This window comes from Malaya genurostris, chromosome 1 (genome assembly GCF_030247185.1).
Source record: "Malaya genurostris strain Urasoe2022 chromosome 1, Malgen_1.1, whole genome shotgun sequence".
NCBI classification, from domain to species: domain Eukaryota; kingdom Metazoa; phylum Arthropoda; class Insecta; order Diptera; family Culicidae; genus Malaya; species Malaya genurostris.
The window spans coordinates 161,087,169-161,107,619 of NC_080570.1; the positions used below are offsets into that span (position 1 = coordinate 161,087,169).

At 37.7% G+C, this 20,451-nt stretch overlaps 1 protein-coding gene across 2 annotated transcripts; it reads left to right on the forward strand.

Moving 5' to 3' along the window:
- The first annotated feature begins 1,927 nt into the window (after positions 1–1,927).
- On the forward strand, positions 1,928–13,399 carry LOC131426507 (uncharacterized). 2 transcript variants are annotated; one of them, XM_058589300.1, is made up of 7 exons: positions 1,932–2,133; positions 6,784–7,054; positions 7,123–7,149; positions 11,631–11,678; positions 11,997–12,032; positions 12,100–12,150; positions 12,214–13,399. In XM_058589300.1, the coding sequence occupies exons 1-7, from the start codon at positions 2,128–2,130 to the stop codon at positions 12,639–12,641; spliced, it is 867 nt and encodes a 288-aa protein (XP_058445283.1). In that variant the 5' UTR covers positions 1,932–2,127; the 3' UTR covers positions 12,642–13,399. The 2 variants fall into 2 exon arrangements, with proteins under 2 accessions (XP_058445284.1, XP_058445283.1); XM_058589301.1 differs by lacking the exon at positions 7,123–7,149 and having other exon boundaries at positions 1,928–2,133.
- Positions 13,400–20,451: the final 7,052 nt, after the last annotated feature.

Genomic DNA, 20,451 nt, shown 5'->3' on the forward strand with positions numbered 1-20,451 from the left:
ATAATTTCCATCCAAAGATAATTTTTGAGCTGTGAGAAATTCACATGGACAGCTACATGTACAGAAATAAAAGGAACAAGTACAGAAGCTAAGTTCAGGAAAAAATAAAGAAGGTACAGGAACAAGTGCAGAAAGTACAAAACCAAGTACAGAAATGAGGGAAACAAGTAAAGGAAGTACTGGCACAATTGAGTACAGAATGAGCAGATGGTACAGATATAAGTAAAAAAGTTACAGGACCACTACAGAAAATACTGGAGCAGGTACCGAACGTACAGGAACAAATTCTGAAACAAGCACAGAAAGTACAGGAAAAAACACACAAATTACCGCAACAAGCACACAAAGTACAAAATAAAGTACAGACAATAGAGGAACAAGTACAGGAATAAATTAGGAGTTTAAAAGTTTATCGCAAATGTTGTCGAGACAATATTCAATTCGAACGTCATTTTCCCATCCGTTTAACTTTTCAATTACCGTTAATAATCGTTATAAGTCTGTAGCGTAAATTTAGAGTTTTTTTTCGGATGGTAAATTGTACGCTGCCTGTTTGCGTTTCGGTAAACCATCGGTTTTATATATTTTGTCCTGTTGTCCACGATATAAAAAGGTTGGGGCCACTATCATAGAGCATTGTAATGATATTTTTCTTCAATAATCATTAAAATTGATAAGTAGTTTAAATTTTCTACATCTAATCCAATATTATTGCGCTACGAAGTGTGCAGGACTCCGCTAGTTTCATATATTTTTGTGCTAGGTTTTGGGAGCTATTCGTGAAGCGAGAAATTTTATACCCTACTTGACGAATAATATTTTGAGACGTTCTACTTTCAGTTCTATGGGAATGACTTACTGGTTCTCAAAAGAACCGATCAATTCGGATGTGTTAATTAGGAATGCTGGTTGCGTGAAAGAGAATCACTTTACACTTTCACAAATAAAAGGCAAAACTATAACAAATAATGAGTTATTTGAGGTTGATTTACTGGTCCTCAGAAGAACCGATTAAATTATCAATTTACAATGTTGGGAGCCTTTTTTCTCGATGGAAATGAAGGCCTCTCATGTGTTCCACATATACTAAAGTAGTGTTTTTGATGATACAATCTTTTAGATCAAGAATGGCTTTGAAAGAAGAGCAAGTGCGAGGAGCAATTGTGGCGGTCGCAATGAAAACTCGGATCTGTCAGTAAGGATTTTGGTCGCATATAAAGAACATCAAACATAAAAAAACTGGATCTTTGATTCTTAAGCCCATTTTAAGGTTATAATCAATTTCCCTTTCAATGCTGCCGTTGACCTACAATCGTTAACAGGAAACTCCTAATCAACGTGCAAGCTGAACGAGACACCATCTTCCAAATGGCCATTCCATTACCTCATTCTCTCATCCTCGGACCGGTTTCCCGCGAAGGTCGACTGGAAAAGCTTCATAATCGCATCGTGCGACACAAACACCGCAACCCTTGTCCAACACAAAAGATCATGTAAATTGAAACGATCGTACCGCGCCCGCTCGGTTATCACATTACAACTCGATCGATCATTTATGCGTGCAACCTCTTCATGGTCAGTGCATCAAGGCAAATTTCGTCACCCTGCGCGTCCCATTTGCAGTTCTCTATTTGTCCATCAGTAGAAGATACGCTTTCCCTTTCCTCCCGGGATAGAAACCGAGCAAGCGCGCGCAAGCATCCTCACACGTGGTCCGGCGGTGAAACGAGAAAGCAACGCCTACTGCGCGAACGGGGGACCGCCAGATCGCACTATCAGCACGTTTCGCATCCTTCCTCGAATGCAGAACGAAGCGAGCCCGCGTCTTTGATCGGTGGCATCTCTTGGGTGGGGCACTGGTACCAGTTGTTGTACATTCGACACTCGCAGAGTGATTCTCTCCGGTGCGGTGTGTGCGGTTCATCATCTCTCGCTGCCAGCAGCCCAACGAAAAGCGTCGGAAATCTGTCTGACCGCAGCTTGCTGCCCGATACAGTACAGGTCCGAGACTTGTAGGTTATACAATTTTTGGCAGCCGGCGAGTGTCGGTGGTATAAAGCCCGTTGACAGCCTGCGATCGACTATCAGTGTGACTAGTTTCGTGAGACACGCAGCACACACGAGGCAATGAAGGTGGGTTTTTTGTTGTTGCGGTTGGTGTCCTGGCGGAAGGATCTACCTTTGGAAAATTGTAGCAACAGCAGCAGTATCAGTAGCTGGATTAGAATTCGGGATGAATCTTTTGTGCGTTATTGGAACTATGTGATACGTTTAAACTTGCTAATGAAACAGCGATTGAAGGACTATTGTGAGTTGAAGTGCACCGAACATAGACGATAGAGTGTTATTAATGGTGAACATGATGCACGAAGAATAACTTCTAATTGACCCGATCGATTTACATCAGGAAGTGGAACACTCAAATTACACAGTGCACTAATAGTGAACATTGAAAGACGATCGATTTTTGCTGCAATTATGAACATCCTTGCCACTTTGTTGGTCTTACCGAGCAAGTGCAAATTGACAATAATAGGCCGCTGAAAATGCTCGAAATATAGCAACATAAAACTAAGCCTACTGAGTGATGCAACAACTGTGTGAAAACTGAAACATTTTTAGGCCTCAAGTTGTGCAAACAGTGTGAATTAAATTTGGTCAAATAGTGAATTGTTTCAGCAGTTTAACGACTTTATCACTTCGAATTAAAGCGGTCAACAGTTTAATCAGTTATCATTGTAGCTTCGGATATTCCCCACTTCGGTTCGGTGTGTTGAATGTTGGTCACAAAATTGACACCTTTGAATGTGGTTCAAACATGGCTGGAAACTGAAAATTTATAGTATAAAAAAAAACAAATGAAAATTAGTTAAGCACTTGTGGGGAAAAAGGATTTACCAAAATTTGGATTCATGGGGCAATGGGAAATCAGGATCGATAAACCGGCGGAAGCTTTTAAAAAGTACTGTGTTCGAAAAACTGTTCTGAACTGAATTTCTGACTAGAATGTTATTCAATTTATTCCATTTCCAAATTTACAAAAATCCATGTCTGATGAGTAAATAAACGTCTATTTTCAAAAACCACGGAGTTCAGAGCCGTCGAATTATCAACCAACAATTTTTCTTGACACATGCTCTTGGTATCTACACGAAAAGAAACCCGTTTCTGCTGTTATGATTGAAAAATCATGAAATTCATGGATGGATCATGGATTCAAATCATAAGCAATGAGTATTCTCCCGTCAAACTAATCATGGTCAGACAAGAAATGTATTTCATTCAAAATTCGTACCTGCAATTTTCTACCCGAATCTAAAGATATGATGATGTGTGATGGATTGCTTGAATGTTCGAAACAAGAACTACTTAAAATACTTACATAATTTTCAGAAATATTCACTTAACAATTAGAAATTGTTGAAAGATTTATTAATTTTTTAGTTGGTTTGTCGTAAAGTAAGTTCAATTTTACAATGATTGAGTGGAAACATATTGAAGAAGTAAAATTCGCGAGAAACTCACAAAAAAGATGATTTAATGGAAAACAGATACGCTCTGAGGCAGGACTGCATAAGAACGCAGGTTCGAGTCCTGCCTCTGAGCGTATCTTTTTCCAAAACAAAATTGCTCTGTGAGTTTTTCGTTCATTTGGCTTTTTCAATATATGTTCCCACTCAGTCATTGCAAAACTAAAAGTTATTTTTTTTATATATCAACGTTATATTTTATATGAATATATCTGAAAATATTTTAACATATTTAATTTTGCTGTTGTTACAATAACGTTAAATCAGTTTGTTTCGTAATTGTAACAATACAATACAGCCTGTATACAGACCCACCTAAATATTTTAAATAGGACGGGATTTTTCACTCATTTCGTTTAAGTGAATTCTCCAAAATAAAATAAAATTTGAAGCAATTAACGCAAAACTGCTTAGAGAACACGTTAGTTTAAGCGTCATCGGACCCGATCGAAAATTTAAAAAAAATTGCCCGTACTCGACCCGAACCCGAGATTAATTTTTCTTCCAAATCCGAACCCGACCCATACCCGATAAAAAAATGAAAATCGTACCTGACCCACAACCGAAAAAAAGTTCAGAAACCCGATAAAACCCGAAACCCGACCAAATTTTTAAACCCGTACCCGTTGAAAAAGGAAAAAATCGGCACCCGAACCCGACAAACATAGCCGTCGGGTTCGGGTCGGATTTCTGGTGCAAATACCCGAAACTCGACCATCTCTATCGTCGTTCTTCAAAAACGCATTGTTTGAGTTATGGATTAAAATAACATTTAAAAAAAATTCACTCTTTCCCTAGATCATTTTCAAAATCGGAGTTTTGCCCGAGTATGTTCAACTTTTTGGCCAACCTGGAGACATGACTCTTGTTTATTATCACGTGTTTTAGTTCACAAAGTAAAAGAAAGAACATGTTCTACTTCGTGATCATAACATTCCACGAACGAAACATTGTTGAGGGGAACAGCTGAATTAGTATTTGCGGATGAAATGAAAAAGAGCCACGTCACGTGTATAGTCGGAACATGTTCGAAGATCTGTTCATTCGGGTTGCTTTCTGAGTTGTGTTTCATCACATCAAGAGTGGTTCAATTGGTGGAACCGTTCACCACGATAGGAAAAAGTTGTGGGCTCTAGTCTCTTCTCAGGAGTGATTTGTTGTTTTTTTTTTGCAAGTTTTCATTTCAATCTATTTTCTTCCCATGTTTTTTCAAAGTCCAGTGTATGGAGAATGGAGAGCAATTTTAATGTTAACGAAGAAGGAAGAATGTTTATAACGGTTGAATATTTCTCTATTTGCATGGTTCTGTTATCATAGAAACAACTTCCAACAATCTTATTTTGAAAACTAAAATTTTGTAAGCTTCGCTTTGTTTCACATCGCATAAGATGCACATAAATGGAGCGTTGTATATCACACAAATTTAAATTCAAGAATATGTGAAATTGTGTGATTCGAAAATTACATGGCTTGAAATCGAAAAACAAAAGATCGATAGTAACAGCGCGACTTGAATCGAGAAACATTAGATCACAAAGCACGTCAGTTAATCGACTAAGCCACAGACGCATATAGCTGTCTAATGAATAAATAATACATACCTTCTAATCAAGATTGACCCGAACTGAATCGAAAAAAACATTTTTTTTATTTTAGTACATTTATTTTTCATCGCCTTGAAAAAAGGCTCCTTTCGAGCCAACATAGGCATTCCAGCGGTGAATCCAATTTTACATACCCTTGCCATAGGCCTCGGCCGAAATGGTCATTAGTTCCTTCAGCGAATTATTTTTTATGTCCTCGATGGAGTCATGGCTTGTTCAAGGGAGTGGATGTTTTAGTTTTGGAAATTGGAAAAAATCACAGGGGGCAAAATCTGGCGAATACGGTGGCTGAACGATGACTTTCGTGTTTGACTAAAAATTCAATCACAATCATGCAAAAAATTCAGAGATGTCAAGATTCTCTGCTATCTGTCTAATGCTAACACGACGATTTTCAAGCACAATTTCTTTCACTTTTTCGATGTTATCGTTGTTAACAGAGGTTCAAGCAAACTCGTTGTTCAACTTTTTCCATAGTAAAAATAGTCAGACAAATTTCTCGTGTCGTAAACAAACAGCTACCAAACACACACTAATTGACATATCCCGCTTAAACGTAACAGGTTGTACCAACCTAGGAAAAAAAATTACCGATTGGATTTGCGCGCGCAGTTTAGATGGACTAGTCCGGGTTAATTTTGATCAGAAGATATAAACCCATACAGCGGCACTTGATAGCCGAATGCACTACAGATACAGATTCAATGTATCAACGAAATTATAACAGTATTTCACGATTCAACCGTAGTGACTATATTATCACTCCGACTATTGAATTTTGACGAATCGAAATTTCGGTTACAGAGATATTATAGGATCGATATACTCTTGAATGCCAACGTAATATGCCTGGAATTAACGAATCTTGAACAATTTTAGGTCAATCAAACAAAAGTACCATCAACAGATTATTTATAAAAGTGTTTTTAGTACTTCTGTTACAACGTCGAATCGAAGGCTTTGGTTGCCATCCGTCTCATCCGTCAGTCAGTCAATGCGTCGAATAGAAATAGCTCTTCGGGCCAGAAACTCACTATAAAGTAATGGTTTCCAGACAGGAAATTTTATTTCCTTTCCATCGAAGATGCGTGCTGACCAAAAGTAGCACTAAACGATATTCTCGCAAAATCTCTTCGCTTCGTAACCTTTCACTCTCGCTTGAGCACGAGTCTAATGCACTCACCTGCTCTACTGCTCCACACTTGCATCGCAGTAGGCCAATCGTACGGCCCGTACGAGTGGCGCCTAGATGCAGTAGCAGCAGCTTACAAAACCGAGATCGGATTCATGTGTGCTCCAAGGTTGCTATGACCGAACCAACTCTGCCAAATCGCCAAATTCCAATACACAAGTAATATATAATAATTGTGTATAATTAGATGATGGTTTCTGGGATGATGTAAACATTGCACGCTCCAAATCGGAGAAGAAGAAAAAACTCGTTGCATGCCTCTAATCACCGGCCTTAATTTGGCCGGCCATCGCCATCGATTGAAGAAGTGTTTGCAAGTTTTGATTATCACGGTTTTCACAGATTGAGGCAGTACGAAATCGAATCAATACTGCTGTTCCTTGCTGCTGTCACATTTTGATCGGACTACTTTGATCTGTTGATAATTTTACAACACATTTTTTCGCTTTCTTCATAGGTCCTGATAGTTCTCTTCGCCCTCGCGGCATGTTCCTCGGCGACATTCGATAAACTCTTCAGTGGTAAAGGTGGAGGTGGCGGCGGCGGTGGTGGCCTTTTTGACATAAGTGGACTCCTGGGTGGACTGCTGGGAGGTGGCGGAGGATCTCCACCTCCACGACCAGTGTATGGACCACCTCCTCGACCGGTCTATGGACCACCTCCGCCAAGGCCAGTGTATGGTCCGCCGCCACCACCACCAAGGCCAGTGTACGGACCACCGGCTCCAGGTTAGTTCTTCACAGCATGACTTAGGTTTGACTCGTCCTAACGATTTAACATTATCTCGTTGTGACAGCTTATGGACCTCCGCCACCGGGTCCAGGTAAAATTACACATTTGTAACTTAACTGTAACTTTGCATGAATGTTTTTCACGCATCACTGATCTGTTAACAGAGTACTAACCCAATCTAAATCATTCATTTCTTTCGACAGCATTTGAACCGCCTCACTATGATAGTTACACAGGTAATTGAAAGCCTGTTCGATTGAGACAACGAAAGCGTGATCATATTCTGTTCGAAGCAAAATTTGATTACCTATTTAAATTAATGAAACTAATTATAATGCTTCAAACAGTTTATTCTCACGCAAAACAATGATCCTGATTTAAGTTCATGTTCTACACCGAATTCGTTGAAATCTTACGGTTCTTATGAGTAGTTACTAATAACAAATCTATCGTTATCATGTCCGCTTATCTAACATCATCGTGCAGTCATCAGGATGACAGTTTCATCATCACCACCATCTCGTCGACCACGACTCCCATCTAAGCCCCGTTCAGGTAAATACGTCAACTGTTGTAACAAAACGGTTACCGAATCTACAGAAGATCTGTCAGAAACTAGCCGGATTCAAGCCAATTGAACTGTCTTATAGCATAAAATTAAAAAGTCTAACTGGGGCAAAACGCATGAGCATGACTTTCAGAAGTTACCAAATTCATACGCAGAAATTTTTTGAAGTTGAAAGTCCAACATAACAAGATATTGGCATATGTTGGTAGCTATGAATTAATCATTTCTGGGAAAATAAACAAATTATGTCTTTATTATATATAACGTTCCAAAGAAATTTACGAGAGTTTTTAAGGACGTTTTTAATTATTTATTCACTGAACTTCTGAAATACAGATGTAGTATTTGCAATTCAATTGAACAATGCACCTACAACAATTTTTCATAAGTTATCAATTTAAGGAAACACGAAAAAACTAAAACCTTTTATTTTATGTTTGCCGCTTTGTCCGGAGGTTTTGATGAATGTTGCTCTGTTGTTTATTGTTGGCATTTTTAAAAATGAGTATTTGTTCGTAATTATTAGAAATAATGAAAATTTCAGGTTTCGGACATATAAACCATTCATTAGGTGGTGCAAATTACCCCATCTTCCCCTAATCGTAGAAGCCATACTGTACGGGAACGCGGAATCAGTACTATTGAGCTTTCTATATCCTAGTGTCAAATCATTGACGCTAAGAGATAACTGCTCTAAAATGAAAAAAAAACCGCTGGGATATTTCGTTATGAAAACAAACATAATATGTTATTCGGCTAAAGTACGATTCACACGTTATATCAGGTTACCGTTGCCGGCAAGGAATGGCAATGGAAAGGAGCTGTTTGTAACACTTATTAACATGCTATGGATGTCAAAAAAGAACATTATAATAGGTCCGCTAGAAATTCTAGAAATTAAATTGAGGTTCAGCTAGACTTCAGTTCGAAAATTCAATTGTATTTTCAAAATTCAGTTCAAAAATGCATTTCAGAATTGGTTTAGAAATTAGTTCCAGAACGCAGGTCAACTGTTTGGATCCAAAAATTGAATTCAGGAACAAGATTCTGAAGATTTTTTAACTTAATTCCGAATCTAGATTCTAGAACTAAATTTCGGAGCTGTATTCTGTATCCCAAATTGAAAATTTAATTCTTGACCGCAATTTTGTAACTAAAATTCAGCTGCAAATCATAATTCAGGTTCGAGGGTCAGTGCAAGGAATCAAGTTCAAAATTCAGAGCCAGAGCCAGGGCCAGAACTAGAGTCTGGCCTCGAATCTAATTTCAAAATTCAGTTCCAGAGCACAGGTTCTGTAATCAGTTCAACAATCCAGATCCAGAATTCAGTTCTAGAACTCAGTTTCAGAATTCAGTTCCCGAGTTCAGTTCCAGAATTCAGTTCAAGAATCTCGAATCTCAAATTCAGTTTCAAAGTTCAGTTCCAGAACACAGGTTCAGTGCTCCGTTCAACAATCCAAACCCAGAATTTAGTTCCCGAGTTCAGGTTCAGAATCTAGCATTAAAATTGAGTATCAGAATCCAGGTCGAGCATTCAGTTCCAGCTTTCAGCTCCAAAATACGATTTAATAGTTCCAGGTCCAGAGTTCAGATTCATTAATGTAAAAAAATAAACCATCCATTTTTATTGTATTCACGTCATCCGGTTATGTGTCTTCCATTACATACCCGCCTTTTTCTTCACCCGGGTTCTAAATGCTAACCATCTCTCGTGGAATAACCACAATAACGTCTAGAAAGAATCAGTTCTTCATAATGAACTCTCCTCCGTTGGTTTCTAGCCAGCTTTATTACCAAATAACCCAACTTGTTTATCTTCTATGAGAAATCCTTCTACGATTGACTTTCAATTTAAGGATCAAGAGTAAACCAAGTTAACTTATGTTGGTAATTTGTGTATTACGTACATTTTATTTGGTACGTATGTCATGTAGATCTATGTATTCATATATGCAACCAGTTTATTAAAGTGGCTTGCACGATTGAGTTTCAAACAATCTTTTTTAACAATAATTTATTCTCAAATGAATGTTAGGTATGATTTTTTGGATGAAATATCAGTTTTGATCAATTTTTCACCAAAGTTTGATGGAAAATTGCTTACTTTTTATGAATGTAAATTTTAATTCCCTAATATAGGGGAACGGGTATAGCGTGATGGGTAAGTCGATGCCTTTTACGCTGCCCACCTGGGTTCGATTCCCAACCCCGCACATAGGGTCAGAAAACTTTTCTAGTCCGCGAAGAGGTGAATGACCACAATGTTAAAACCTCTATAATCAAAACAAAAAAAAATTCCCTAACAAAAAAAAGTTAGCAACACTGCTTCAATGCATTTATATTAGACTGCGCTACAGAAAATAAACAAAACCAAATATTTTCTGTTACAAATACGATAGTTTTACGACAACACTCCATATCCATTGCGCTTCGCGTGTTAATTTAAAGGTTCCTTTTTTGCGTTTCCTTCTAGAAGGTACGTAGATCTATATATCGCAATAATTTCTGCAAGAAGAAATCCATATCGGAATGTGTTTGTTGCCAATCAAATGTGTTAGTGGGCGTAAGCAGAACTGAAATAGTTTTTCTCAAGCAGTTTTAAGCAAAACGGAAGAAAGTTAGACTGAGATTTTCGCTTTTCTTGAATTGCAATTTTAAGCAGAATGAACTGATTGGTTTATTTTTCAACCATATGGCAGATTTATTGATTAAAATCAGGAAAAGCATCAAAATTAGTTTTCATTACATCCTGATTGATTGAAAATTGCTGTTAAACTCCTAAAGATCGTTGGAAGAAACATGGGGTGTTGGGCAAATTTCCAATAGAACCCGTAACCCTTTTACTTTTACCTCTCGCTCAAACTCAACATAGGGTTGTGGTGAATAGGATGAATAAATAATGATAATTCAAAAAACGGCTTCAATGAAGATTGGATAGTTGAAATAGCAAAATATATTTTATAAAGTCTCTACTACCAAAGTGATAGTTTATTCTCATGAAACTGGTACCACAGAAAATCAAAGTTAGCGTCACTATGGAAACCGTTATTGCCATGATAAACAATTGCACTTCGTTGATATGGATACGAACATGTTAAGGATTTGTTGATACGATGAAAACGAGACTTCTTTTCATTCTGCGATCGAAGCTTACTTCTACCAGACGCATCTTTGCTAGGTGCTTACGTTTAGTTACGACAAGGGTATTGTTTCCTACATTTCACTTATTGAATGAAAAAAATCAGGATTCTCGGTTTTGCACTAAAATTCTCAATTTTTTTCTTATGAAACCAAAGCCACCTAAATTTTTAAAATCGGACACTTTTTTACCCCATTCAAAAATCTAAAACAGTAGAAACATCAAATTAGTTCACTCTCTTAGTAACACACCAAACCTTCATCTAGACGGAACATCCTTTTCATCTTAAAAACACGACGGTCTACAATCACTAATTGTATGCAAAAATTCTATACTCAAAAGCGGCCGTTCCTTTCTGTGTTTCTTTTTTTTCCCGAACACGATAGAGAGCGTCCAAAATTTTCCACAATACCAATTAGGATTGGTCAAAGCTCTGAAGCTGTGTCCTTGACTCAATCACAATAAAATATACCGAAAAGAATGCGATCACCTCTAAATCAGCTCCGCCATACATGCCATATGCCAGATGTTCTGTCTGAGAATTAGCATAATATAAGAGTAAAGTGATCCACTCATTAGCATCAGCAGCTGTGGCAGCCAGTGTTGTATTCCAAGTTCTAGACGGTTCCTGGTTCCTAATGTTACCTCTTAATGGATACTAAAATTCCAACTAGCTTCTCTAATGGATGATAGATCCTGTTTTAGGATGCATGCCTTGGAATCGGTATGGATGAGTTGACCATCAACATTCCTCCTCATGGAAAACATTACTACCGATAGTTTACATATTAACACATTCTTTCATTCATTAAAAAATGCTGGTCTTAACGAACAAAGATCACTAATCATCAAATATCTGTTTCAGCCTACGGACCTCCTCCACGCCCAGTGTACAGTGCACCACCTGCTCCGGGTGAGTACGAAATCATAGCTCTGTTGATTTCCCATGATGCCCCGTTTACACTTCTGCTGACTGCCAGCATGCTGGTGTCAGTGTACTGCCCTCTGAGGAAAAAAACGTTCAACGGTGGTCCTTCGTTGGTCTAATACTTTGGATCATTGGACCACAGTTGAACGTTTTTTCCTAAGAGAGCAGTACACTGACACCAGCATGCTGGCAGCCAGCAGAAGTGTAAACGGGGCATGAATGACTTTTGCATGATCGATTCTCCAAGTGGCTTGTGGATTGAAATTATTCTAATTATCTAAAACCATTTTTTTTATTTCACAGTTTATGGACCACCGCCACCACGCCCACCACCACCAGGTACATTAAGCATGTTTAATAGAATTTTTCTCAGTTTTTCAACGTAATTTTCTTTTGCAATCTTCAGTGTATGGCCCACCTCCTCGACCTGCACCACCACCACCGCCTCCAGCTCCAGGTTCGTGTTTAGTTACGGCTTCAAACCACTTAAAAGTGAACTTTTTAATTTTTAAATCCCCAGTTTATGGACCTCCCGCCTACCAGCCACCAGCACCGATCTATTCCCCACCTGCACCAATTATTCAGTCATCGCCACAGTTCATTGCACCTCAACCCGCTCCCGTTCCGCAATATATCCCACCAAGACCGGCACCTGTTCCACAGTACATTCCACCCCAGCACGTACCTGCTCCACAGTATGGACCTCCGCCGTCGGCACCAGCTCCTCAGTATGGACCTCCTCCGGCAGCTCCGATTCCCTCCGCTCCGGCCATAACGGTCGTTGAAGCACCCCGGATCGAGTACCTACCACCCGAGCAGATTCAGCAGCTGCCCCTGCAGGACACCAACATTAACTTTAACGGAGTGAGCTCAAGTGCGGTCGCTTCCGGTAGTGTGACGGGTGATTCCGGCTACCACTACGGTATCGGTCACGGCACTGGACACTGACGATAAGATCTGAATCCATGTTCTCGACAAATTTCTCTCACATTCCCTCGTTTTCGGAGAGAAGTACTCATACTCACACACACACTTAGCTAGGATTGTGCAATACCAAAAACACGATTTTACTTTAAGGAACTGATACCCTTCCCCAGCCTCCTCTCTCTCTCTCAATCCTATTTCCTATTTCATCTTTCACTTGCACAAATGAGTTGATGATTTCAATTTTCTTAACAAAGGACGGTGCCGAATCACTTGCTAGTCACACTATCCAGATATCAACCTGCATAACCTGTCCTGTACCATTTTCAATTACAATTCCGAACCAGTGACTATTTTCCAGAGAAATCTTAGTTCAAAACAACACATTTTTAGCATAAGAAGGAACGTAACGAAAACTGCCAGATCCGACGACAGGGCGTTCAATACCCTGAAGAGTATTGCTCAACTGAAGCGTGGCTACTGCCAAAACAAACAAAAAAAAAAAACAAACGAAATAAGCGGTAAACTTTTTCGCTCAAATTAAAAACCTGTTATTAGTTAATTTATGAACTTGTAAATTAATGTAAGCACATTTGTTATATAACAGGTCGCAAGAGCATATCGGTAGGCTTTTTTTTTAATAAGTCGAACATAGTGTAGAAGACTCTTCTTATTTTGTCTACTCTTACACAACCTCTGAATGCCATATTTAAGGAAATTTTTTAAGTGAAGCAAGAGAACAGAAGTAATTTTTAAATAAAAAAAAAACACAAATATAAAAACTTACCGTTTGACCATCTTTATTCGAAATCTGGTGCGATTTGCGAAACATATCTTCATTCCCACGACAAAAGGTCCCAACTACAAATGACACTTTCTCTTTGTTTATTTTTTCTTTCACGATTCACTGAACTGATTTTATATTTGACGCTTTACTCTTCGCAAATCTTTCAAGGTAAAACTACAAGCTTTCGATTTATATTGGAAACTTTAGAGGCTCCGTAATAATCAAAAGAGAAAGTAAACAAAGAGAGACTCTCATTAGCGGTTAGGTCCTTTTGTCGTGAGACTATCGATATATTTTTGTTTTTTTTCAGTTTTTCGGTTGTATTTTAGAAGTTCTTCGTTGGACCGTCGGGCCGATGAATGTCCGATAAATCGTCGAACGGGTAGCCGAATCGGAACATTGCGTTTGCCAATTTTGAAACAGACTCATCGAACAGCGGACCGGTTTTTTCCGTTCAACGAACTCAGCAGAGTTGTTCCATTGTTGAGCCATTTTCAATATGAGGAGTTGGATTTCCGTTGGACTAGTTTTACTCTAAGACAAGACCTGACATCTGGGGGGGCTGCTTCTGTTCCAAAATGGACCAGTTTCTGATTGGATGATTTTGATGTTGCCACCTGCACATTGTGAAAAGAAAAAACTTTTGCAGGGTACGCGAGCAATGATGCCAAGTATAAAGAAAATCAGAAAACAAATTTATTAAAATGTATAATTTTAGCTCACCATTGAAAATGAGAGTTTTCGGAGAATGGTTCACTTTTTTTCAATCTCATTGGTAATAAATGTTTATAGTGGCAAGACTGTGTAATTAAAATAGGCATCAAACCGTTTTGCTTTTTAGTGAAATAAAGTGTAATCAAAAAAGATTTGTTAAATAAGTGTAAACTCGAAATTGTGTTTAGTTTTACGAGAAGAATGAACTGTTGTTAACGATTTATTAATTTTTAGTTTGACGTAAAGCCGGAATGCATAAGAACGCAGGTTCGAGTCCTGTCTCTGAGCGTATCTTTTTCCAAAAAGTCATCTTTTCTGTTAGTTTTTCTTTCACTTGGCTTCTCCAATATATATTTCCGCTCAGTCATTGCAAAAACTGAACTTAGTCATGGCGGCTTTACGTCAAACTAAAAATTAATAAATCGTTAAAAACAATTGCGGTTTGATTTTCCGTAACAATCTGCTTCTGGTAGGAAAGGGCAGACAATCAATACATCCTTCATAGGGGTCTGTCGCTGACGATGTCCAGCCAGCGACTGGCACCATTAAAGAAGGTGACAAGCGATTATAAATACACTCTCCTACTCAATGCTTGATCGGAGAAATAGGTATAAAGCGAGAGGACTAGTGTTTGATGGACAGAGAGGATGTTTGGATATAAGGTGTCGGTCGGGTAACGGCCAGGATGTAGACCATGTTCGATGTACGTTGCTACCATGTCTGTGAGTTTTAGTGTGGCTAAAGCAAGATCAGAGTGGCGAAATGGTAGCGCGTATGCACGGATTGCATAAGAAAGCAGGTTCGAGTCCTGTCTCTGAGCGTATCTTTTTCCAAAAATTCATCTTTTCTGTTAGTTTTTCTTTCACTTGGCTTCTTCAATATATATTTCCGCTCAGTCATTGCAAAAATTGAACTGTTGTGTTCCACACTGTGGTCGCATTAAGCATTTCTATCCAAACCTGACTTTTTCCGGTTTGCAAAAAATCCGGTAATACGTCAACAATGGATTCAGTTTTTTTTCAACATGAGATATTTCGTGTTTTGTCATCAAGCTCAATTAATTATCTTTACGTTTCGTCTTAGACTCGTCAGTGCAGAGCAGTTCAAATTGAACTGCTTACTGCGAACTTAAACAGTTCAATTTGAACCGCTAAGCAGACGTAAAGTTATTGCTATTTGCAACACACTTGTAATAAGCACCGAAGTGCTAAGTCTTTCCTGACGTGCCGAACGAAAACAAGTTTCGACTAATACTGGCGACTAATACTGGTGTTGCAAATAGCAAAAACTTTACGTCTGCTTAGCGGTTCAAATTGAACTGTTTAAGTTCGCAGTAAGCAGTTCAATTTGAACTGCTCTGCACTGACGAGTCTAAGACGAAACGTAAAGATAGTGAAATTGGTTATGTGCCCTAGCACAAAATAAGGTTAACCCCTAAATGACCATCTGAATCGGCCAGTATTAGTCGAAACTTGTTTTCGTTCGGCACGTCAGGAAAGACTTAGCACTTCGGTGCTTATTACAAGTGTATTGCAAATAGCAATAACTTTACGTCTGCTTAGCGGTTCAAATTGAACTGTTTAAGTTCGCAGTAAGCAGTTCAATTTGAACTGCTCTGCACTGACGAGTCTAAGACGAAACGTAAAGATAGTGAAATTGGTTATGTGCCCTAGCACAAAATAAGGTTAACCCCTAAATGACTCAATTAATTGTTTTTAAGCATTAATATATAATAAAGAAATGCATTAACCAAAACATGTTTTATGTTTATTTCAAATCAAAAACCTAAAGTCTAAAAATTTAAATGTAATATTTTTTTCCTAGCATAGTTATTAAAAAAATCTGTAAATATGGCTACACTGTAGCCGAAACGTTGGTATTTATTCCACAGGGCGAAAATGACGAGAAGGATGATTCGGAAGGAAGAATAAGAAGCCAGTTGTCAGGTCTTGTCTTAGGTTTTACTAGAAATTTCGGAAATTCTTCACTTATTCTTTAAATAAACACTTTGAATACTTCGGGTTTAAAAACAACACATTTCCTTTCTATATGAAGAAAACACACAATTTATACATTATTTTTGGGAATGGGAAAAAAACAACGAATATTTTGTGGTTTTCGTCCCGTATGCCGTACAATATTAACGCTCAATGTCAGAGATGCCAGATATTTTTAAAGAAAAACTGCTTTGCTTTATATAAAAATCTGCGTTTATCTGTATTCACTAATAGAATAAAATTTCTACAATAAAATGATGATAATTTCAAAAGATTATAGATTCAATAAGCATTCATTCTTCATATCTTGAATTGTAATTCCATTCACCTATCTAGTTTGAAAATGTTGGCCTCTGACAACTGGCATCTTTTTCCAGAAAAATATTACTTTTCTTTTTCCGGTTGTTCCCTGCTATACACGGACACAAAAAAGTTATTGAAATCCAAAAGAAACACATGATATTTCTAGTGATGTCTGATTTTTCGTATTAATCGATTTTTAGGTTTTCGATTAATAAAAGAATAGTCGATTAGTGTAATCGAATACTATTAGGCACTCATCGATTAATGCAATTAATCGATCAAATTATTCTATGCGGAATCAGAGCTGCAAAATGAAAATCTGTGTTGAATAGAAAATCTTTACCATTAGTTTATTATAAAACAAGCAAAAACCTGAGAAAATGTGAAACGTTCAGGTTGGGTTTTTATGCGCTTATCGGATGTCGTGTCGAGCAGCAATAAATTATCAGTAATCGCATTCAGCTTCTGAATACTGAATCTGGATTCGGAAGCCAAATTTCGAAACTCAATTCAGAACCTGGATTCTAGCCCACCTGAATTCTGAGCTTAATTTCAGGTTTAGAGTTTTGTTTCAAAATTTAGCTTCAGAATTTAGGTCCAGATTACAGGTTCAGAAATTTAAACTATGACTCTGGAGCTCAATTATAATTCCGGATTCTGGAACTGATTTTTCGACTAATTTTGGGTACATATTACCTGAATTTATGTTCAAAATTTGAGTCCAGAATTCTGATTTAGGATTTCACTTTCATCATTCTGGTACGTTCATTTTCAGAATTCAAGACATGTATGCTGGAACTATATTCCGAACTTGGATTCTGGAACTAGATTTTGGAACTGAATTTAGTTTCTTTATTCAGGTTTGGAGTTCAAATTCAGAACTCAATTCTAGAAGTTCGATTCAGTTTAATTTCATAGCTCTAACAGATCGGCTGAAAAGTTCGTATCGTTTCTATGAGAGGGCGCCACTAGAATTAATTCCATACCATTTTCAGTTAGTACCAACCTTCAAAAGATACGTGTATAAATTTGACAGCTGTCTGATTATTAGTTAGTGAGATATTGCATTTTGAGTGAAGCTACTTTCGTTATAGTGAAAAAAAATGGAATTTCGTGTGTTGATGAAACACCACTTTTTGATGAAAAAAAGTGCCGCCGATACCAAAAAATGGCTTGATGAGTGTTATCCAGATTCTGCACCGGGCGAAGCAACAATTCATAAGTGGTTTGCAAAATTTCGTACTGGTCATATGAGCACCGAAGACGATGAACGCAGTGGACGTCCAAAAGAGGCTGTTACCGATGAAAACGTGAAAAAAATCCACAAAATGATTTTCAATGACCGTAAAGTGAAGTTGATCGAGATAGCTGACACCCTAAAGATATCAAAGGAACGTGTTGGATATATTATTCACGAATATTTGGATATGAGAAAGCTTTGTGCAAAATGGGTGCCGCGTGAGCTCACAATCGATCAAAAACAACAACGAAAAACCATGCTGAAATTGAACGAATTGGGCTTCAAATTGCTCCCTCATCCACCGTATTCTCCAGATTTGGACCCCAGTGACTTTTTCCTGTTCTCAGACCTCAAGAGAATGCTCGCTGGTAAAAAATTTAAAAGCAATGAAGAGGTAATCGCTGAAACTGAGGCCTATTTTGAGGCAAAGGACAAATCGTACTACAAAAATGGTATCGAAAAGTTGGAAGATCGCTATAATCACTGTATCGCCTCTGATGGCAATTATGTTGAATAATAAAAACAAATTTTGGCAAAAAAATGTGTGTTTCTTTTAAACGATACGAACTTTTCAGCCGAACTGTTAGAACTAAATTCATGTACTGAATTCTTGATCTGGATTCGGGAACAGAATTTTGCAACTGAATTCTGAGCCTGTCCAAAATTTTGAGTATAGCTCTAGAGTCCAATTTCATAATTATCGATTAATTATCACTTTTCGGAAGTGTTATAGAGGGCATGTCAGTTTTATTCGTAACACATGGATTAATAAGTCCCGAGACTAAAGCAGAGATGGCGCTCGTAGTAAACCAGTAACCACGTCTTTCTAGAGTACTAACCTTTGCTTGAAACGGGTCAAAATTTTAAGTCGATCCGACCAGAAACAGCTGAGTTATCGAGGTTGGAGCAAAGTCGTTTTGTAGTTTGTTTAAAAAATGGAAAAAACCGAGTTTCGTGTTTTGATAAAAAATTGTTTTTTTAATGGGTAAAAACCCCGTGCAAGTGAAACAATAGATTGAAAAATGTTATCCGGACTCTTGTCCATCAAAAGCAACGAATTGTCGGTGGTTCGCCGAGTTCAAACGTGGTCGTACCGACACAAATGACGCGGAACGCTCGGGTAGACCTGTGGAAGCCGTTACACCGGAAAATGTGAGTGAAGTGACAAAAATTATAATGAAAGATCGTAAAGTGAAGCTCCGTGAGATTGCTGAGATGACACAGATATCATTTGGAAGTGTATTTACTATCCATCATGAAAAATTGAGCATGAAAAAGGTTTTTTTCCAAGTGGGTGCCGCGATTGCTTTCGATGGATCAAAAACAGCAATGAGTCGATGATTCAGAAAGCAGTTTATCGGAAAAATAAGAAAAACGGTGGAACCTTTGTATCACCCTAAAAGGTTTGTTGATTATGTTGTTGAATAAAAAAAATGTTGTTTCCATTGTTAGTCTCGGGACTTATTGATCCATGTGTTATATGATTTCATCCGCTTTTTTTCAATATGAAATGCATCTTCTTATTTTTGAAAAGGCTCTCGACCAATGATACCAGAACAGAAAAAGAGGATAAATATTCAATTTAATTTCAATTACAATCCATATGAAAGTACTAACTAAAGAGCTTTGGTTGTGTATTCTTAGAATTGCTTAGCTTGCAAAACAATGCTTTGCACTTTATATTTACTTCATTTACAGATTATGGCAAACAGAAATCAACTGAAAAAATCATCTTCTCTTACATTAGCGGCCCTTACACGATCATTAAAAGTGTCATTACTAAGTAATGACACTTCTGCTCAAACGCTCGTCATTACTGCATTACTGTACATCATTACTTTTTAGCATTACACGTTCATTATTAATGATGAGTATTTGTAACTACTCCAGCAATAACAATAGCAATATTTTTATTTTCGTTTAGCTGAAAATAAATTTTATTTGCCGTTGAAACGTTAAGGTTAATGAAATATTAACAATTTAAATCTACACTTTGTCATTTTTGCGCGTATAGTTCTAAAGATATTCAGCACTTCCACAAAAAAATAAGAAGAAATAATGTTGGTAATGATGGAAAATCCGGAATTCCATCATTACTCGTGTCATTACTGAACTCGTAGACCTTACACGATCATTAAAAGTGCCATTACTTTTTAGTAATGACACTTCTAATGATCGTGTAAGCGCCGCTATTAAGAACAAAACAAACCAATGCCGGTGATCCTGCGGTAACATGAATTTCAAAATCGTGTATTTGCTTATGCCAATTTTAACCAATTGTGGGCTGGCTTCATAAGCGAATTACATAGTCGTCTGGTCCTGTCCTAGAGCTCAACCTTAGGTTGTAGACAAAATGAGCGCGAGCCGCTGAGGCAAGCTTGATTCTGATCAAAGCGGAAAATGTACTTACGGCAATTCAAATGGAACCCTGTTTTAGTGAAACTGAGTCGATTTCTTGCTTGATTTGCTGCTAGTATCAATCCCGCTTTTGGTTTGCTAATGCCATTTAGCTAAGCTTCTCGCGTTCACTCTGACTGCAGCCTAAGACTAAACATTTTCTACAAATGAGCGGCCTTTACACGATCATAAAAGTGTCATTACTGAAAAGTAATGACACTTTTAATGATCGTGTAAGGTCTGCGAGTTCAGTAATGACACGAGTAATGATGGAATTCCGGATTTTCCATCATTACCAACATTATTTCTTCTTCTTATTTTTTTGTGGAAGTGCTGAATATCTTTAGAACTATACGCGAAAAAATGACAAAGTGTAGATTTGAATTGTTAATATTT